The sequence below is a fragment of the Rhinatrema bivittatum genome, chromosome 15 (assembly GCF_901001135.1).
Source record: "Rhinatrema bivittatum chromosome 15, aRhiBiv1.1, whole genome shotgun sequence".
Taxonomy (NCBI): domain Eukaryota; kingdom Metazoa; phylum Chordata; class Amphibia; order Gymnophiona; family Rhinatrematidae; genus Rhinatrema; species Rhinatrema bivittatum.
In genome coordinates, this window is record NC_042629.1 from 15,460,573 (window position 1) to 15,483,496 (window position 22,924).

Consider the following 22,924-nt stretch of genomic DNA (forward strand, 5'->3'; position numbering starts at 1 on the left):
AAAAAATAAATTTAGAATTTAAATGAATAAGAATACATTTACAAGAAATCGAAGAATGAACTTAGCACCAAGAGAAATAACTTGTCGGTGCATCAAAAGAAAGTTTTTCCTCCTATCCTGAGTAGCTCGTGTGATATCTGGAAAAATCCAAACACGTTGACCAAGAAAAAGAGATGCTCTGTGGTAAAAAAAAACAAAAAACAATTTCATAATTAAATCCCTTTCCTTGGAAAAAACAAAAGAAACAAGCAATGTCCCCCGATTAGAAACAGAAGATTCTAAAAAGTCTGTTAGATTCAAATTAGGCTGGCAACTCGAGATATTAGAGTCCATTTTCAAATCTTTCAGGAAATGAAGCTTAATAGAAGGAATTGCATCAGATGGAATTCCAAGCACTTTATAAATATATTTCTTGAAGATTTCCAATGAAGAAAGCATATCACAGATAGGAAAATTCACAACCCTCAGATTTAAATAGCAAAGGGAATTTTCAATACTTTCCAATTTCCTGGACTGAACCTGTTCAGATTGAATCAAGTTTGAACATTTTGGTACGCTGAAATTTGGTTACCAATATCAGAAGCCTTTTCTCCTTGTTGAGCAAGCAAAGCATCAGTAGACTGAAAATGATTATGAATATCAGAGTTAACAGTAACCAACAAGGAAATAGGTTATCAAAGCTGATTAGACTGAATCTAAAGTAATGACAGGAGGCTTGGTCAATAAAGGAGAATTAAGTGAATTTTCCAAACCTTGTTGAATTTGGGACATTGGAAGGCCACCAAAACCTCAACTCTTTGCAAAATCACCGCTGTCTCAGCAGCAAGCCCAGGTTCTCCAGACAAGCCCGGAAGTGCCACTGGGCAAGTCGGTGTATCCATGTCCAAAGTGGACACTTTCAAGGCAGGAGAAACTTCCCCAGAAGTCACCAATCCAGGGCTCTGAGTCAGCCCTCACAGCAGCAAAAGTATTCCTGCTGGTGATCCCGGCTGCAGAGAAGACGGAGTGAATAGCGTGCCAGGGCTCAAGATAAGATTGGCGTCTGGGGGGAGGACTGCACACTCCTTGGGTCCTCTGACCAAGAATCCAGCTTTGTGAAGAGAAGGCTTTGGGACTAGAAATCTGACAATCTTAAGTTGGGAAGGGTCCGACAAGAGAGCAGCTGGGGACAGCTCCTGAACTTCAGCCTTCCATTTGGTATGAGGCATGGCAGAAAATCCCTTATATCTAATTGATGCTAAAATTATCCCATGCCGGTGTTTGGGGTGTTCCCCTATATAGACCACTTGGACATATAATTCTAATACCTCTATTACTCTAAACAAGCATCATAGTATCTGTCTTATGCTAATCTAAGCACCCACTCATTCACAACTTTTCCCCCTTGTCTCTCACATACCTCACACTTCATACATACCTGCATGCAGACCCTTTTCCACATGCACTTCTCATTTTCTCTAACCAGCAGCATATATCCATAGCAGTATGGATGATAAAGGCTGTAGGGAGTTCTATAGACACTACTGCATATAGCAAGTTATAGTTTCAGCAGCATGAACCACTAACTCTGAGGTTCAAAACCATTCTACTACATGCAATCACTGCTCTATCACATGAGCTAATTTATCTGGATATCAATCATACCATTCTTTCATACTACACACACAAAACTCAGCTATGACTCAAATCAATCATAGTTTTTAGTTACACAAAATATTACCATATAGGAATTTGACACACAAGTGCCGGTATATAAAAACAAGTAATTAAATAAATAAATAAATATGCAATATATTGTAGCGTTGCTGCCCAAGAAATAAATACCATGCAAAAAACAAATATTTATACCCTTCCTTAACCCCTACCTATCGCCCTATAAAGTATTTATTTATTTAAAATTTTGTTTATATACTGCTCAAGCCAAATGAATTGTTCTATTGTATATCTTAAATACCATTTCTATAGACACATGAACACAACAGCTGAGAAAGGAAACAAAGAGCAAATATTCACTAAATAATATCAGATAGTAAATCTTAAGAGAAAGAGCATACACTGTAATGACTCATATTCAACCATGCTAGAGAGAAAAGAAAGCTTGTAAGCAATTGAAAAAAAAACCTCTAGAGCGAGCACAAAGAATAATTGAATAATATCCTTTGATCCCTCCTTATTAACATGCAAATAATAAACCACAAATGACCAACATCTGCTATGAATTGCACGCTTCATAGACTGCACAATGATGGACAACCAATGCAACTCTATCGTAACTTGGATGACATTGCATGAATGAAATGGACTCAGCAGCCATGTCCTACCAACAGACAACATGTGTGTGTATCTGCATTTGCACACATATAGCCATGAATAAACTGCAAAAGTTAAATAAAAATAACTCACTACCCAGAATGAAGATTATGTGCCTGGTCCCTCCTTCAGGGACTGGGGCCCTCTATTATCCATCTGGAACATAGTATCCCAATGGCAGAGGGCTCCAGCTGTACCCCATAATTAGGTAGAAGGTTTAGATTGCCTTGTCTGGTCCTTAAAAAAGGAAATGTAAAATATCTCAGTAAGAAAATGGGTACCTTTTATAACTGATTGCATGCATTAACAAAGGTTACCATAAACTGTTGACAAATAATAAGCATAAAGTAATAGGACTCATCAACTACAGCTTTCAACCTCTTATTTATAATATTCTTGCCTTCTGCGCTAAATGAACAAAAAATAGGTTTGTACTTACAGGGGTGGGCAGGTGGATTCCCCAACATATTTCCTCTTAGCCCCAGTCTTGGTCGGCATACATAACTACTGTAGAACAAGCTTTGTTACTTTTTTCCTAAATAGAAAAGAGATTTTGGCACCAGAAAGTAAAGATGTGTATGTTTATTCTTCTTTCTTTTCCCTGATTGCTATGGAACTGGTTTGCATGAGTGGTTTGAGCATACTGAAATGAAAAAACTAAGTATGGGCAAGGGTTTGTGGCTTCTTGCCCTTAGTTTGAGCTGACATCACAGCCAGAACATGCTCAGTGTGCATCCTCCTCCTAATTTCAGATCTTGGTGCTAGCAAGAGACAGACTTTCATATCCAAATAGGGGTAATGTTTTGCATATGGTAATGAAGCAGATAATCCATTATGTGATTCTGTATGTTTGTGCATGGTGAGGGGGGGGGACGGACAGTTTGAGGGATTGGCTTAAAAACAGAATAGCAAGTTATGCAGTTTTGCATGCAGGGCCTCTGAACCATATTAAAAATAAATATAGGCCACAGTAATTTGTATTCAGAATGTCTGTGAAATTTTCTAAGTTCAGTTTTGCGTGAATCAACCTCATGGCTCATTACCCATAAGTCAAGTGGCTGTGTGTGGTCCCGTAACACCTTCACCTCATTTAATTATATCATAGAAGTAGAAAAGAAATGACACATTTCAGAAAAAGGTGAAGGATTATTGAAAAATGCAAATTATTTATGTGGGTTGTGAATGTTGGTAAAGAGATTGCATAATTAAATGAATCACAGCATTCCCCCTACTACTCCCTGTAGCATGTACGTAAATAAAGTTAGCATAAAGATAGCAGCAGGGTTGAATTTGAAAGACTACTTAAGATTCCTTAGTCAACCTTGCCTGAGGTCCCGAAAGCTCACATCCTCCATTTTTTAGCCTCAGCGATATCATCTCTACTCAGCTAGTTAGTTCAGTTTCTTGTAATTAACTGCATTTTACCTTTGTAAAACAGGTTCTATGTAAAATGGCAAAAAAAATATATATATATATATTGCAACATAAAGCCTGAGAATGCAGAAACTCCAGAGCATAAAATTGAGGCAATTATTTGTTCCTGCTTTATGTATTCTGGAGCCTATTTGTATAGTACATAAGAACTAGTCAAGGTTAGCTGCATTCTCTACCTGAACTCATCTTTCAGTCTTTGCATCTATTTTTTCCTTGGAGACAAGAGAAGTGTGAAGATATGCTGAGCTTTCTTACTATTTCTATTACTCTTCCTGCAAGAAAATAATCTCTCAAGTCAGGATGTTTGAATACTGTTAGATTTATACCAGAAAACCGGAATTTTTATTGTGTATGATGAGGGCTACACATTTACATCAAATTGAAAAGTAAAGATTTTTTTCCCCCTTTGAAACTTTTCGCAAGAAAACAAACTGACAAGATCACATTAAATCATTTGTGAATCAACCTTTTTACCATTGCATTTCTTTACCAGTGAGAGTCATAGGGGAATGGAACCCATTTGACAAAGCTGCTAGATTCCCGAGTTGCTACTTATTCATGATTCTAGGATTATCCATTACCGAAACAAATCCTCTGACTGTCATTCCTGCTTCCCATCATCCTAATACAGGATCTCAAAGAGACTGCATGCCTACCATTATCATTGTTGCACGTGACCCACTGAAGATGAACTGTTATCTCCAGATGAGTGGGAAAGCGTCCTGTATACAGGAGAAAATTTAAGGATAAGCATATATGTTACTCTGATTTGAAAGTGCAAAAGCTTCAAAATAAAGCAAACAAGGAATATGTGAGCCATAGATCTTCTGAATTTCAACAGTCTGTTTCTTTCAGACAGCCATTTTGTTAACTAGATTTATGTGGACAGTGCATACACTAGATTCTGCTACTTATTGTCTGTAGTAGTGAAGGAAGCCATCCTGACCTCACTAGAAGGTATTGATGGACAGCATGGGCAACATCAATTAAACAAGGATCTCTCTGCCTTTTCAACTGCCACTTTAGAATGTCTGTTGTGAGCTTGTTATGAATGAAAGACAATGACCCACAAATGACCAAAACCGATATTTCAAAATTTGAATCTTAAATTAGAAATGGACAAAAAAAACTACAGTAGAATAAATGATTTTTGAGCTTCCAGTGATTTTCTCAGATTCTTTTTTTTTTCGTCCATGATGATGATCATGAAAATATTACCTAATGGGCAATAGCCAAATAATGGATGGATTTTCAGATCACAATCATATAGGATGGTTAAACAGAAAATATAGCCAATTATATGATGTATTTCTTAGGTATCTTTAGGAAATGATTTATAAATAAATACATAAAATTGTTGTAGTGAGTGTCCTATCTCTGCTTGAATGTGTATTTATTTAAACAATGAAATCCTAAGAGAGGATCCAAGATGGCATCTCCATAGGAGGACGTGTTTTCTTCTGCTCCTATTTGCTTTATGAATTTGGACACTGCCGCTGCTAACATCTTTTGTATCTCCTGTTTCAATGGCTAAAAGGAAGATGAAAAAATAATCTTACCCCTTGTTGGATTTGACACTGCTTGTGATGTCTGGAAAGGGTCCCATGGATGCTTTTGTTGTTACAGTGTAGGAGATTTTTCATCTGGCTAGGGCAGCAGCTCTGTGTTAACATTCTCCTTTGAAGACATCACTGAACCCTATGACTCCTGCACCACTGGCACAATCTGTGGAGAATGCATGCTGAATAGAGGATGCTTCAATGGAGCTCATTGCATGGGTCCCTCTGTGCTTTCTACAGTTGTCCGTGGCTTCAGTACAGGCTGCAGCTGTTATATAGGAATGGGGGTTGGTTCCCTTGAAGTAGTGGTGTTTTTCTTTGCCTTTTTGAACTGTAGAAAATTCACTTTAATTAATTTACTCAATTCAAGGTTCTGGAGACATAAGGGAAATCTCCTAGTGCCACAAACTTAATGCACCACGAGAATTTTCAGAACTCATGGGCTATCATGTCCTGGCTGCACCATGAGGGCAGAAGCCAGGAAGTGCTGTTCATGAGTCACTTGTAGTCCAGGGATGGGGCAGCTGGCATAACTCATCCCACTGACTGCCAAAGAGAGGAGGCAGGCCATGGAAACTGGTAGAGATCATTCCACCAGCTACGAAGAAAGGAAGAGACATGGCAGCCGAAGAGAGGAAGAAGTCCTGAGTCACTGTAGCTATTTGGGAAGGTAGGTTGGAGAGGGAGAGAAAAGATTAGCACATGCAACATCCACCCCCACTGCTACTGGGTCACCTTCTGACCTGATACCTTTCTTTTTGGGAATATCAACCCTATCCTGAAAGATGGTGTTGGTCCCAGCAATGGCCCAATGAGGAGCTTGGCATCAATCTCAGAGGAACAAGCTCCAGATTTGAACCAAAAGATGATTCTGGGAAATGCTTCTTACAACAATCTTCTTTGTCTATATTATAGCATGGGGATATATCATTTTTCAACCATTTAGTTTTCTTTTGTGGGCAGAAGTTGCGGTAAATGGCAATATAAATACAACTACAGCACTGATAAGCATGAAGACTGGTTTTCACAGCAAGATAACAAAAATCTAATCATCTTGACCAAAGAATTCATAGGTGAGAAAATTCTGACACCTCCAAAGTGTTCTTTGGTCATTTGCCTAAAGACAATTTGAATTTAAAGGAAAAGACTGAGAGTTTGGAAAATGTAATTTACATTCATATCCTGCCCCTTTTCCAAAAAAGGACTTTCAGCAGCTAACATCATCATTATCACAAGAAACAATGAGATATATCTTATATATATATATATCTATCAGTATTTCTAAGCTTAGTGGTTTCTCTCCTTTGGAAAAGTATGAGCATTTTTGTTGATGCTTAAGGAGGCATTATCCAAGCTCCAGATTGCATATTTTTTTGCCATCTGGTTTGGGGAATATCAGTGCTGAAGATTTTTTCTCAAAAGGTAATCTGGATGTAACCCAGCTGATAGAGGCTGAGGATTACAGGTGCTGGGTAAAGCCACACTGCTGGACTCATTTATGTTTGTTTATAGCAGATCATGATTGGGGTTTAAACTTCTTGTTACAGAAATGTGACATGCAGTTTTTGAGATATAAAGTTTGTGCATTTCCAGAGGTAATTTTTTTTTCTACTTAGATGAGGAGGAAAGACTTTTTTAGTTTAAAGGATTCTGCAAATCATCTGGGAACACATTTTACTTTATTATAGTCTTCAATGTGCTGAAATAAACATTCAAGGAATTCCCAGATAATTTATCTGCTGTTCTTGAAGGGAAGAACCCATCTGAGCAGGACGACATCAAAGTTCGGGTAGCGATGTTGTTTTGATTAGTTGAAGCTTTATTGGATTATATATTTTTCAATGGACTGTATTTGTGTTTGGGAATATACTTCTTGGATTGTGTGCTGTCTCTTTTGACTTTATGATGCTTGTTTTAAAACTGGTTTCTCCTTTTTATAATTTTTGGGTTTCTCCTATATTGTGACTTAGATGTGTCTGTGCTATTCTGATGTTAATTCCACAGTTGAAACCTAAAGCAGCCATTTTGGCAATGGCCGTTTCAGATATATTTTCATTTCAGACCAGCTCCAGGTTGATTTATCTTTTGACGTCCTGTGATATTTCTAGCCAATTTTACCCAACAGCAGTACACAATTCATTTCATTCAAATAAATACAGAACATTAACATTAGTTTTAGCAGTGCCCTTTAAAGCTTTTAAAATCCCTTCTATTTTCATTTGTCTTTTTCTTATGTGGAACTCCAAAGGATTTTCCCCATGTTCAAAAATCACCCACATTCTTTTTTTTCTTCTCTGAACAAATTCAAGTCGCAGTCTGCGTGTCAAGCTTTGTTTTAACTGCCACCTTACTTTTCATCTTTCAGTATATTGTCCAATTGTGCTATTTGCCTGAAGGCAAGATGCAAAGAGCAGATTCACAGACCATCTTCCTGCTACACGCCTTATCACTGGTGAGGTTAGCGTTCACAAACTACAAGAGATTACAGAAAAAGGAAGACAAGCAACACTATCTGGACAAGCTAAGGGAAGCTTAGAAAGTAGGAGTAAAAATGGGATCGTTAGACTCAAAGGTGAAAGGGGAATGTGTAGAGACTGATGAGGAGATAGTGGAATTGCTTAACAAATATTTCTGTTCACCGAGGAAGGGCTTGGAATAGGACCACAGAAAACTGCCACAAATAGAAATGGAAGTGAGATAAATGTCAAACATAGAAACATGGCGGCAGAAAAACACTGTATGGCCCATTCAAAGTATATTTATTTTAATTATTCCACTTTTCAGGCACTTCAAAGCAGATTACATTCAGGTACTGGAGGTATTTTCCTGTCCCCAGAGGGCTCATAAGAGCAATGAAGGATGAAGTGACTTGTCAAGGTCACAAGGCCCAACAGTGGGATTTGAACCCTGGTTTGTAGCCCCCTGCTCTGACCACTAGGCTACTTCTACATTTTTGTGAAGATCTGTTTTTTTCTAGCTTATATTTATGGAATTCAACTTCACTTTAAATAGGTGAATCAACAGAGGTGTTCCGGTTCTTGATTCTGCACAGGCTCCCCTCTACCAGATGACCCCTGTGAACCCTGCATGGAACCACACCCTCCAGCACGTCTTTGGTCCCTGATCTCTGCCTGTCCTACAGCCTCCATACCACAAGAGAAACTCCATGAGCTCTCGACCCTAGCTGGCCAAGCCCTTCTCTCCTGCCTGCCTACACTCAGACTCCTGCTCTACTTAACTCTGTCTGTTCTTCCCCCCAAGAAACATAGAAATATGGTGGCAGAAAAACACTGCATAGCCCATTCAAAGCTTATTTACTTTTATTATTCTACTTTTCAGGCACTTCAAAGCAGACTACATTCGGGTACTGTAGGTATTTCCCTGTTACTGGAGGGCTCACAATCTAAGGCCTGGATTTATCAAAATGCGGTAAGTACCGCATGCGATAGCAAAAGGGGTCTGCTTTATGCTAATATAGCATTTATCGCAATTTACACTAATTACCTGTACGAAGAGCTAAGTTAGCGCAAATTGCAATACCCTTTTCAGATTCTGCGATAAGTGCTGACCTGTTGTATTTCCTGCATTCAACCACTGGGGGACCATTGTTAATGGTGAGAGAGAGAGAGAGAGAGAGAGAGAGAGACAGACAGACACTAGCCATAATTTCATGGCCCATAGGTAGGTATTTGTATCCCTATGGTAGGCCCACCTAGTAACTCGAGGTGGGGATTAGGTAAGAGTGTAGGGGGTTAGGGGCCAGTTTGACATTCTACATGACACCTACAAACAGAACAGTGGTCTCTTGTGAAGATTTGATGGCCTTCAGAGTGAGGAAACTCACTCCAAGATGAGATTTGGGCAAGGTTCTCTCAACCTAGCTTGATGTTACCCAGGTAGAGAGTCCATCAAGCTAGGTTGAGAGAACCTTGCCCAAATCTCATCTTGGAGTGAGTTTCCTCACTCCGAAGGTCATCAAATCTTCATGAGACCACTGTTCTGTTCGTAGGTGTCATGTACAATGTCAAAGTGGCCCCTAACCTCCTACACTCTTACCTAATCCCCACCTCGAGTTACTAGGTGGGCCTACCATAGGGATACAAATACCTACCTATGGGCCATGACATTATGGCTAGTGTCTCTCTCTCTCTCTCGGCTCTGGACCCTTCAATTCACCTGAAATAGGCCTTACGGGAGACATCGCAAAGGGCAATGAAACCTTACCACAAGGTCACAGCAGCTATTGCACAGCCTAATGCAATTCAAAGAGGTGTAGTTAAAATCGGCATTACAGCTGTGCGATAGCTCTTCGCAGGCAGGCTAACCCAGCCCACTCTCCACCCCTAACTCCTCCTATTTTCTGAATTTGCATCGCACCATACGATATGGTGCGATTGCATGCATTAAACACGTTTTCGCATGCGGTAAGGGCCTATCGCATGCGTTAACGGGGCTTTTCACATGCGATAAGCCCTTAACGCATGCAAAAACGCCTTATCACATTTTGATAAATGGCCCCCTAAGGGCCTCATTTTCCAAGGAGTTACCGCGGGTGATAATTCCGCAAATCGCGCTAACAGCCGTTAACGTGATTTGCGAATGTACATTTTTAATTTTGTATTCAGGGGCGGAGCAAATTTAAAGTAGGGAGGATTTATCGTGTGTCGCAAAACAGCCGCAGTGTTAACGCGGCTCCTAACGCAGCCAATAACTACAACTCTTTCATTTGCGTTACGTTGTGCGCTAGAGGCTGTAAAGGTTAAGAACATAAGAAAATGCCATACTGGGTCAGACCAAGGGTCTATCAAGCCCAGCATCCTGTTTCCAACAGTGGCCAATCCAGGCCACAAGAACATGGCAAGTACCCAAAAACTAAGTCTATTCCATGTAACCATTGCTAATGGCAGTGGCTATTCTCTAAGTGAACTTAATAGCAGGTAATGGACTTCTCCTCCAAGAACTTATCCAATCCTTTTTTAAACACAGCTATACTAACTGCACGAACCACATTCTCTGGCAACAAATTCCAGAGTTTAATTGTGCGTTGAGTAAAAAAGAACTTTCTCCGATTAGTTTTAAATGTGCCCCATGCTAACTTCATGGAGTGCCCCCTAGTCTTTCTACTATCCGAAAGAGTAAATAACCGATTCACATCTACCCGTTCTAGACCTCTCATGATTTTAAACACCTCTATCATATCCGCCCTCAGTCGTCTCTTCTCCAAGCTGAAAAGTCCTAACCTCTTTAGTCTTTCCTCACAGGGGAGTTGTTCCATTCCCTTTATCATTTTGGTAGCCCTTCTCTGTACCTTCTCCATCGCAATTATATCTTTTTTGAGATGCGGCGACCAGAATTGTACACAGTATTCAAGGTGCGGTCTCACCATGGAGCGATACAGAGGCATTATGACATTTTCCGTTTTATTCATCATTCCTTTTCTAATAATTCCCAACATTCTGTTTGCTTTTTTGACTGCCGCAGCACACTGCACCGACGATTTCAATGTGTTGTCCACTATGACACCTAGATCTCTTTCTTGGGTTGTAGCACCTAATATGGAACCCAACATTGTGTAATTATAGCATGGGTTATTTTTCCCTATATGCATCACCTTGCACTTATCCACATTAAATTTCATCTGTCATTTGGATGCCCAATTTTCCAGTCTCACAAGGTCTTCCTGCAATTTATCACAATCTGCTTGTGATTTAACTACTCTGAACAATTTTGTGTCATCTGCAAATTTGATTATCTCACTCGTCGTATTTCTTTCCAGATCATTTATAAATATATTGAATAGTAAGGGTCCCAATACAGATCCCTGAGGCACTCCACTGTCCACTCCCTTCCACTGAGAAAATTGCCCATTTAATCCTACTCTCTGTTTCCTGTCTTTTAGCCAGTTTGCAATCCACGAAAGGACATCGCCACCTATCCCATGACTTTTTACTTTTCCTAGAAGCCTCTCATGAGGAACTTTGTCAAACGCCTTCTGAAAATCCAAGTATACTATATATACCGGTTCACCTTTATCCACATGTTTATTAACTCCTTCAAAAAAGTGAAGCAGATTTGTGAGGCAAGACTTGCCCTGGGTAAAGCCATGCTGACTTTGTTCCATTAAACCATGTCTTTCTATATGTTCTGTGATTTTGATGTTTAGAACACTTTCCACTATTTTTCCTGGCACTGAAGTCAGGCTAACCGGTCTGTAGTTTCCCGGATCGCCCCTGGAGCCCTTTTTAAATATTGGGGTTACATTTGCTATCCTCCAGTCTTCAGGTACAATGGATGATTTTAATGATAAGTTACAAATTTTTACTAATAGGTCTGAAATTTCATTTTTTAGTTCCTTCAGAACTCTGGGGTGTATACCATCCGGTCCAGGAGATTTACTACTCTTCAGTTTGTCAATCAGGCCTACCACATCTTCTAGGTTCACCGTGATTTGATTCAGTCCATCTGAATCATTACCCATGAAAACCTTCTCCATTACGGGTACCTCCCCAACATCCTCTTCGGTAAACACCGAAGCAAAGAAATCATTTAATCTTTCCGCGATGGCCTTATCTTCTCTAAGTGCCCCTTTAACCCCTCGATCATCTAACGGTCCAACTGACTCCCTCACAGGCTTTCTGCTTCGGATATATTTAAAAAAGTTTTTACTGTGAGTTTTTGCCTCTACAGCCAACTTCTTTTCAAATTCTCTCTTAGTCTGTCTTATCAATGTCTTACATTTAACTTGCCAATGTTTATGCTTTATCCTATTTTCTTCTGTTGGATCCTTCTTCCAATTTTTGAATGAAGATCTTTTGGCTAAAATAGCTTCTTTCACCTCCCCTTTTAACCATGCCGGTAATCGTTTTGCCTTCTTTCCACCTTTCTTAATGTGTGGAATACATCTGGACTGTGCTTCTAGAATGGTATTTTTTAACAATGACCACGCCTCTTGGGACATTTTTTACCTTTGTAGCTGCTCCTTTCAGTTTTTTTCTAACAATTTTTCTCATTTTATCAAAGTTTCCCTTTTGAAAGTTTAGCACGAGAGCCTTGGATTTGCACACTGTTCCTTTTCCAGTCATTAAATCAAATTTGATCATATTATGATCACTATTGCCAAGCGGCCCCACCACCGTTACCTCTCTCACCAAGTCCTGTGCACCACTGAGAATTAGATCTAAAATTGCTCCCTCTCTCGTCGGTTCCTGAACCAATTGCTCCATAAAGCTATCATTTATTCCATCCAGGAACGTTATCTCTCTAGCGTGACCCGATGATACATTTACCCAGTCTATATTGGGGTAATTGAAGTCTCCCATTATTACTGCACTACCAATTTGGTTAGCTTCCCTAATTTCTCTTAGCATTTCACTGTCCATCTCACCATCTTGACCAGGTGGACGGTAGTATACCCCTATCACTGTAGTCTTCCCTGACACACAAGGGATTTCTACCCATAAAGATTCAATTTTGTATTTAGTCTCATGCAGTATGTTTATCCTGTTGGACTCTATGCCATCCCGGACATAAAGCACCACACCTCCTCCCGACTGCTCCTCTCTGTCATTGCGATATAATTTGTACCCTGGTATAGCACTGTCCCATTGGTTATCCTCTTTTCACCATGTCTCTGAGATGCCAATTAAGTCTATGTCATCATTTACTGCTATACATTCTAATTCTCCCATCTTACTTCTTAGACTTCTGGCATTAGCATACAAACATTTCAAAGTTTGTTTTTTGTTTGTATTTTTATTCTGCTTTTTAATTGAAAGGGATAAGTTAGAATTTTTTAGGTCAGGTGAGTTTTTAGTTACAGGCACTTGGACTACTTTTCTAATTATTGGAACCTCACTGTTGGGATGCCCTAATTCGAATGCATCATTAGTATCCTTTAAAGATACCTCTCTCCGAACCATGCGCTGCTGAGCGACTGTCGGCTTTCCCCTTTGTTCTAGTTTAAAAGCTGCTCTATCTCCTTTTTAAAGGTTAGCGCCAGCAGTCTGGTTCCACCCTGGTTAAGGTGGAGCCCATCCCTTCGGAAGAGACTCCCCCTTCCCCAAAAGGTTCCCCAGTTCCTAACAAAACTGAATCCCTCTTCCTTGCACCATCGTCTCATCCACGCATTGAGACTCCGGAGCTCTGCCTGCCTCTGGTGACCTGCGCGTGGAACAGGGAGCATTTCAGAGAATGCTACCCTGGAGGTTCTGGATTTAATCTTTCTACCTAAGAGCCTAAATTTGGCTTCCAGAACCTCCCTCCCACATTTTCCTATGTCGTTGGTGCCCACGTGTACCACGACAGCCGGCTCCTCCCCAGCACTGTCTAAAATCCTATCTAGGTGACGCGTGAGGTCCGCCACCTTCGCACCAGGTAGGCATGTTACCAGGCGATCCTCACGCCCACCAGCCACCCAGCTATCTACATTCCTAATAATCGAATCACCAACTATGACGGCCGACCTAACCCTTCCCTCCTGGGCAGTAGGCCTTGGGGAGATATCCTCAGTGCGAAAGGACAATGCATCACCTAGAGAGCAGGTCCTTGCTACAGGATCCTTTCCTGCTACACCTGGTTGGTGCTCTCCCATTATGGGACCTTCTTCCTCCAAGGCAGCACCAGGGCTGCCAGTCTGAAGTTGGGACTTGACTACTATGTCCCTGAAGTTCTCATCTATATACCTCTCTGTCTGCCTCAGCTCCTCCAGGTCTGCCACTCTAGCCTCCAGAGATTGGACTCGTTCTCTGAGAGCCAGGAGCTCTTTGCATCACATGCACATGTACAACTTCTCACCGGTGGGTAAAAAATCATACATGTGACACTTGATGCAAAAGACTGGGAAGCCCCCCTCTTGCTGCTGGACTGCTGCCTTCATCTCAATTTTGATCAGTTCCTAGTTAAGTTTTAGGTTGCTATGGGAGTAGGAATGTGTCTAACTTCCTTTAAATGTATTAGTGAATTCACTATGTGTTTGGTAGTGGCCTACCGGGGTCTGATCAAATTCTCAATAAAGTTTTTGTTGATGTTTATCACAGTTCACGGACAGGCCTGTTTCAGTATGCTGCAGGCTTTGGGGGGGGAGAGAGAGAGAGAGAGAGAGAGACTTGCTATAGTTCCTGTTGTTACTCAGGTAGAGACTCCATCAAGCTAGGTGGAGAGAACATTGCACAAATCTCATCTTGGAGTGAGTTTCCTCACTCCGAAGGCCAGCAAATCTTCACAAGAGACCACTGTTCTGTTCGTACATCTCACGTTGAATGTCAAAGTGGCCCCTACCCCCCTACACTAATACTTAATCCTCACCTCGAGTTACTAGGTGGGCCTCCCATAGGGATACAAATACCTGTCTAGGGAGGAGGAACTATAGCAAGGTGCGCGCTCTCTCTCTCTCTCTCTCTCTCTCTCTCTCTCTCTCTCTCTCTCTCTCTCTCTCTCTCAGCCTGCAGCATATTGAAACAGGCCTGTCCGGAAACATTGTGAACCGCGATATATACCGGCAATGTAGCCCAAATTGGGCTAATAGTGCAACTTGTGATAACAGCCTTTCACATAGCTGATATTGCAATTTGCGATACACATGCTTATTAGCATAAGGTACACCCCTTTTTGGTATCGCATGCGATACCAATGCAATATTGGAAAATGAGGCCCTAAGCTTGTAACTGAGGCAATGGAGGGTAAAGTGACTTGCTCAAGGTCACAAGGAGTGGAAGTGGGATTTGAACCCTGGCTTGCAGCCTGCTGCTCTAACCACTAGGCTACTCCTCCACTCAATTTTCAAAAGACTGTTCGCAAGGAACTAGCAAAACTAAAAGGAGATAAAAGAATGGGGTCAAATGGGATACATCTTAGGGAAGTTTTGGCAGCTTCACTGTCTGACCTTTTCAACACTTATTCAGAGTCAGCAGGGGTTTCAAAGGACTGGAAAGAGGTGGATGTGAATTCTCTTCACGAAAGTGGAAGTAAGGAGAAGTCTACGAACTACAGTCCAGTTAATCTGACCTTGGTCGTGAGTAAATAAATGGAATTATTTCTATAACAGAGGATAATGCAGTTTCTAGAATTCAGTGGATTACAAGATCTAACCAGCATAGTTTTTACAAGAGGAGGATCTTTTAGTTCAATTTGATCAATTTCTTTCACTGGATGACCAGAAGGTTAGATCAGGAAAAGCACTACATAGAAACATAGAAATGACGGCAGAAGACCAAACGGCCCATCCAGTCTGCCCAGCAAGCTTCACACTTTTTTTTTCTCTCTCATACTTATCTGTTACTCTTGGCTCTTAGTAACCTTTTGGTTCTATTTCCCTTCCACTCCCACCATTAATGCAGAGAGCAGTGTTGGAGCTGCATCTAAGTGAAATATCTAGCTTAATTAGTTAGGGATAGTAACTGCTGCAATAAGCAAGCTACACCCATCATACTTATTTGTTTACCCAGAATATGTAATTCAGTCCTTGTTGGTTGTTGTCTGTACATAGATCCACTTTTCTTCATTCCCCCCTGCCATTGAAGCAGAGAGTTTTGCTGGATATGCATTGAAAGTGAAGTATCAGACTTTCTCCCCTGCCGTTGAAGCAGAGAGCTATGCTGAATAAACTACATGTAGTGTAGTGGGAGTTTATGAAGGCCTTCCACACAGTTCTATATAGGTAACATAAACAAACTGAGTACCCTAGGTATGGGCCCTAAAGTGAATGACTGTGTTAGAAACTGGCTAAGTATAAGGCAACAAAGGATACTGGTAAACAAGAGTTCATACCGAGGGGGGCTACCAGTGGTGAGCCACAGCCCTCAGTCTAGTTGTCTTTAACATTTTTGTAAGTGCTATTGTGGAAGGGCTATTGGGAAAGGTTTGCCCTGCTGGTGCTAACACCAAAATCTGTAACAGGATAGATACCTGGGGTATTCTAGTGAAGCCTGAGGAATAGTCTAGAACTTGGCAGCTAAGATTTAATGGTTGCAAAAAAAACAAAAGAAGCAGAATAATATGGGGGTGAAGTTCTTCAGTGCATAAAACAGGAGTGGAATCTGTGGGTGATCATAACTGTTCACCTTAAGGTGGCTAAAGAGGTAGATAATGTGATGGCAGAAGTCAAAAGGATGCTTGGATGTATAGGAAGAGGAATAACCAAGGCAAAAGGGTTGATGATATTGCCACTGTATAAGTCTTTGGTGAGACCTCATTTGGAGTATTGTGTACAATTCTGGAGACCACACCTTCAAAACAATAGAAACCAAATAGAGTCGGTCAAGACAACAACTACTAAAATGGTCAAGGGTCTTCATAATAAGGCACATAGATCTAAACAGATATACTCTCAAGGAAAGAAGAGATAAAATAGAGACATTTAAATACAGTATCAGAATTCAAGAAAATATGGGACAAGCACAGAGGATCTTTGAGGGAAAAGAAGGGACTGTAAAGTTGTGAAGGAGATGTGGATGGACAAACTGCTGCTGTACATTCTTTGCCTGCTGCCATGTTCTACGTTGATTATCTTTACATTTCATCAGTGTTCCAGGATGAAATATTTTATTATGTAATAAACTGAAGTGTATGTTTTTACTGTGCATTGTTTCTCATGATAAGTTAGATAGTCTGACTATATAGTATAAGGACATCATAGACATCGTATACCGAAAATATAACCCAAGTTTTTAATGGCTCACATGTTTTGTTTGTTTGTTTGTTTTTTTTATCTCAAACAGTTAACTGTCCAGTATTAATATAATAGCAGTAGAAATCGCTAATCCAGTTTTACAAAAATGTAAATAATGAAATGTTACAAACATTGTACTATAAAAACTTTTGAATTATGTTTTTCCATTGACACCTGCTGAACATAAACCTACCTGCTAGATGTTATCTTGATAAGTAACAACTTCAAAGACAATTGCCAAGAACAGAATCAACTCATAGCATAATAACCAGAAAGATGGTTAAGCAACAAAAGGTAAAATAAACAGGGACTAAGTAATTACTAGCTCTCAAAACCTTGTTTATTAGAGAAATGACATTAGCCTTAAGCTGGTAGCTATGCCTTTTCTAGCTGACATCTTACTTCTAGAAGTATGATATATGGACACAAAGAGCACCAGAAAGCAAACTGATGCAAAATACTGTGACTTATCAGTTTGCCTTAGAGAGGCAAAGATAAGCCAAGGTGCCTTTAGCAAAAGTATTGTAAAATTCCAAACCACAAACAGGCTACCTGTGCAGGGAATATTAGGAATATAACGTAACAATAAAGAATTTAAGAAAGTGATAACATGTTTAAGAATATCACAACACGGTAAGAAGAACATGCCATACTGGGTTAGACCAAGGGTCCATCAAGCCCAGCATCCTGTTTCCAACAGAGGCCAAAACCAGGCCACAAGAACCTGGCAAGTACCCAAAAACTAAGTCTATTCCATGTTACCATTGCTAGTAATAGCAGTGGCTGTTTTCTAAGTCAGCTCAATTAATAGCAGGTAATGGACTTCTCCTCCAAGAATAGTAATAGTAGTAAAGATATTAGCGTGCTTACAGTACTGCTATCCCATAACAAAATCCACTGCCATGCCCCTGTTAGAGGAAGAGAGAAAAATATTTGGCCGTGGCTTATTGCACCCAGGCAGGATTCACTGCTGGCTTCCTTAATGACTATTTGTCTTTATTCTGTTTTGATTGTTCCCTTATAATTTATTAAAAAAGGTCGAGGCAAAGCCATTTCCTTTTACCTTCACAGCTAATGCACTCCTGCCTTTTCAAATCCTATCACAATAACATCTTTTCTCTTGTTTCTTCTTATATTTCTGAAAAGGTATCCAGCTTCTCAATGCAATTTTTGGTTTAAAACATACAAGTGAATTTTCAAAAGACTTTCACACGTAAATGTACTACTATTATAGCAATTTTCAAAAGCCATTTACCATGTTATGAAAATTAGAAGCAGGTAAAACCTATTGACAATTCAATGACATATATTGCAGCATTTTTCAAAATCCCACTTTCAAGGCATTTACTTGTGTATAACCCAGTTTTGAAAACTGGGCCCACAGTGTGCAATGAGCTTTACTTATGGTATAATATACAGCAAGGAAACTACAGCAACATGACTAATGCAAGATAGGGAGATGCACATCAACACAATTTGTTTCACTTTGCTTTTTGTTTCATTATTTGTTTCTTTTTTCTTTTATGTATTTTTTCATTTAAATGGAACAAAAGAAAATAAAACTAAAAGAAACAAACAAAAAAAAGAATTGGTTCCCACCAAGCCTCCCCCTTCACAATAAAAAACAAAAAAAATGTATATAACACACACACACACACACACACACACACATACACTAAGATCTATATACACATACACATACATAACCCAGGGCCTTCTCCTCATCCCCTACCATCCTTTCCATAGGTAGGAAATTACCCTATCCATGTATTTATAAGAGTCCAAATAACAGGAGCAAGCCCCAGCTGCTTCTGACCCACTGGGTCCCAGCTCTGAGAGCTTGCAGTCCGGCAGGGCAGGAGGGGCTGGGGATTGCTCCTACCTCATTTGAATTGCTGCAGTCCCACAGATGGGGCGAACTTCTACCTGTGTGGAGAGGGGAAGGCCAGGGTGAGGGAGGACTTAACATTTAAAAAAACAAACAAAAAAAAAAAAACCCCAATCCTAGAAGCTGCCATAATTTTTAACTCTGACGTTGCAAAGCAAATAAAAAAATGTGGGCAGTTATTTTTTTATTTTCGAATGAAACACAAGACAAGCTTTGAGTTTGTTTTTCATTTCATTGGAAAACTAATGCACACCACTAACATAAGACATTAAGAAATCAATATTCAAAGAGGTTTGCCCACTTAAATTCAGACTGAGTTCTAAATTTCCCATCGTGCCGAACAGGTAAGGATACAAAAAACATGGTGAAGAGGCAGGGCTAACCCTAATGAAGCATTCAGCACTATCCAAACATGCTTAACATTATTCAGGCATGTGTACCTGGATAACTTTAAACCTGAATATAAAAATCTCTTAGGCAAGTAGATCTGTCTTTCGATGCTCCTGGCATCCCACATTGTAGTAATGCTGGATGCTGCCGTAGAGTCTTACTGAGCTACCCATAGTAAACTGCATGGACCTTGCATTACACAGGTGGTATAAACACTGAAGAAATGCACAAAGGTACTATAACAATGCCAATAGTGTATGCTAACAACTTTGCTATGAGAGCAATGCAGAATGCCAGGAGCCTAGCTTGGCTTTGGGAATTTTGGGGGGGTTGCAGGATGGTTGGTGTAGAGGTTCTGGGTGGGGGGGGACTATGAAAGGATCTGCAGCTAATACTTTTATTTAAACATCTGGGAAGATGGGGCCTCAGGGTGTTAAGGCCTGTGACTTTAATAAAAAAAAAGAAAATTCCCTGATATTTGCTTAATTATTCTGTGGGGATGGCGGATGACAGATCAGGCCTGATTGCCCTTGATTCAGAATAAAACCAGTTAGTTTTAAAGTTATCTGGGTAAACTAAAATCCCCAGATAACTTCATCTGAGTTATCTGGGGATAACTCAGCTGAAGACTTGTCCCACTGAATATTCAGGTAGAGTTATCTGAGTAACTTTACCTGGATTACCTTGCCACACTCTGGCCTACTGAACTCGGACCTCTAAATAACTCACAAGTGCCATACAGAGATAGTAAGTATCATGTCATCAGCATCGTTGTGTTGAGAAATGAAGAACAACCATTACCTTTGAAAAGAAAAGGCAGCATGCATTGGAAGTTGGAGTCCACAGAAGCAAAACTATTCCTCATGTCCTTTGATAACAATAGTACTAATAATAATGATGAAAGACATTTATTTCTTGCACACGTCTCTGTTCATGGCGAGTTACAAAGAACATCCACTTATAAAAGAAAATGTACTGCATACCATATGTATCAGTGCAGTGGCCACTTATTTTGAAGGCTGTATTTCTGTACTCACCATGTACAGTCAAGACATATTCTGCGCTGCTCTGGCCAATTTGATTGGTTGCTTCACATCGATATGTTCCATTGTCTGTTTTATTTAGGACATTAATGGTTAATTCTCTTCCATTGACAATTATTCTCTCCGGATCTGATAATTCTGCACCATCCTTTGTCCATAATACTGGCTTTGGCCTATGGGATTGAAACCAACACATAGTATCAACCACTAGGAAAATACAACTCAACGCAGAGGGGGTAAACAATGATTCACACAGAAACAAGAACTCCAATTACAAAGATATTGTCAGGTTGCAGCTACTATTAGCACCCGGACATAGAAAAGAAAACAGGTTGCTATAGAAGAAATATTTTTCTTTCTTTTTGTTTTTAGGACTGACAGTTTGGAATGGATGTTTGTGGGCTGCTTACTCGTTTACAGCACCAGCAGACCTTAGACTTCAATCACAAAGCAAACGTCAGGAATACTACAGGTTCTCACAAAATCCGAAGAACTTCTCCAAGTGCACAAGTAAAACTCTTTAGTCAAAGAGACACAAGCTACAGTGACCATACCACAGTACTAAACTCAACCGCTACCATATTTTAAGGAAAAAGACAGAGATGCAAAACTGAAGGTTAGTAAAGATAGAATCAAAGTAATAGGGCCCAATTCAGCAAGGGTAGACGTGCACATCTCATCCCCACCCCCTTCAACTTACATTTTTTCCCATTTCACTATCTTACTGCTCCACTGGAGCAGAAGTAATTTGTGCGCGCTGGCCAACTGCCGGCGTGCGCTTCCCCAGCAGAGTGGCTAATGGCCGCTGTCCTGGCCAGCCTCAGTCCCGCCCCTCCCAGACCACGCCCCCCAGTCTGCCCCCTTTTCAGAGCCCGGCAGTTATGCGCGAATCATCACTTACGCGTGTGGCCGGGCCCTTTTGAAAATGTGTGCGTGGCCGATTTAAAATTCGGTCGATACTTCACAAGGATCTTCCTTTCTCTTGACTGTTTAAGGTCCCAATATAATAAGGCATGCTCAGAAGAGCGCACGGTTTTACCTGTAGTTCTTTGAATAATTTTCTGAATGCAGACTTTATTCCAGATGCAATATGGCATTTCACGCACAAAAAAATGTGCGCGTGTAACTGTTTGTAATGGTTAGGGCCCTCACATGGAAATCCAAATCAAATGAAAGCATTAGCTGTCACCCCCAAGCCAGAGAAGTGTGAGGGCTTAATTCAGAGGAGGAGTAAAATTCCTGTAGCCAAAGTTAGTTTCTGGGGCTGAGCCTGGAGTTCATGGCGCTGGGGTTCTGTACTCAGAATTTTTGTGCAGAAAACTCGATTCATAATCAAAGCATAATTTCTTATCCACACATCCTCACAAAGTGTTTGTGGCAGCTACACAAATCCTGTTTTCTGCAGAGAATACATGATTTCTGCACAGAAAACAGATTTTTTGCAGAAGGCATAAATCACGCTCTTTTCCAGAGTTTAAATATGTGCTCAATCTCTGCAAAAGAATGAGCACACATTTGAACACAGGTTTTTGCACACAATTTCAGGTCTGCACACTTTTAAAAAAAAATGCCTGATGCATTAGCATACTGCATCTGGAGCCCAAGCATGAACAAACTGTGCACTGACTGTCAGCACACACAGTTTTAATCCATGGATTTTTATATCAGGGCTTAACAAAGGTGCTCTGGCTCCTGCCTTCTCGCTATTTAAGGACATCCATTAGGTTTAATTTGTTATATGACAGGTAGAAAAAAAAGAACATTGCTTATTTAATAAGAGATCTATTGATTTGTGGGCAAAGGCATCCGTAAAAAGTTTAGTTTGAATTTAGCAATCTTTTTTATCAATGAAAGTCAACTGTTACAGCAGCTCTGAAAAACCTACTGTCAAGTTTATAACAGAAACCCATGCCTAACCTGATACACATTTTTTTTTTATCGATAACAAGAAAGTTAAGTGCCATAACCATGGCAGCAGATTAAGATGTTTTAAGGAGCATGGGCTAGTGCCATAAGAAATGTTCAGACTAGCTTCAGGGGTGGCACATGCCAAATCTTGAATTATAGCTCTTTTCTTATCTACAACATACTGTAATTTTTCAAAAACTGCAATTGTATGAGAAATCCACAAAATATTTTTGCATGACAGTGCAGATCATGTTTAAAGATTTGTCTGTACTTCACTCGCTATAAATAAAAAATATATATTTTTCAGCAAAATGAGTTAATAGGAACCATTTTAATTTTGTTAAGAATTAAAGTAAAGACCCTGTGGTTCCATGATCTTTAGTTTTTACTTTCCATCTCTCCAAGCACCAGGCAAAGCCATGGATTAATTAGCTTGTAGCTTTTAAGGCCTTTTGCTTTAAATCACTGCACTATTTAATGGGGAAGGAAAAAGTTCAATTTTAAAGAAACAAAATTACTGCTTTCTGGAATTTTACGGACAGACTAAAACAAGAGTCATACTTCACAGCACTCAGAATTAGAGAAAAAAATGCATAAGATGGTAAAGCAATGGACTTGGTGGGTTAAGCACTACAAATCTCCTGCTGCCGTGTAAGGCAATGATTTGCAGTGCACAATACAAAATGCATCAACAAATTTTATAAATGAGACCTGTTGTTTCCATCTT

General features: G+C 40.1%; 1 protein-coding gene across 1 annotated transcript in view; it reads right to left on the reverse strand.

The window, feature by feature from the left end:
• The window catches only part of CADM2 (cell adhesion molecule 2), a 1,264,184-nt gene that overhangs the window by 212,265 nt on the left and 1,028,995 nt on the right, over positions 1-22,924 (reverse strand). Inside the window, exon 8 of the mRNA XM_029578402.1 lies at positions 20,284-20,462. Within this exon, the coding sequence (XP_029434262.1) occupies positions 20,284-20,462 (179 nt within the window). The remainder of the gene's footprint in view (positions 1-20,283; positions 20,463-22,924) is intronic.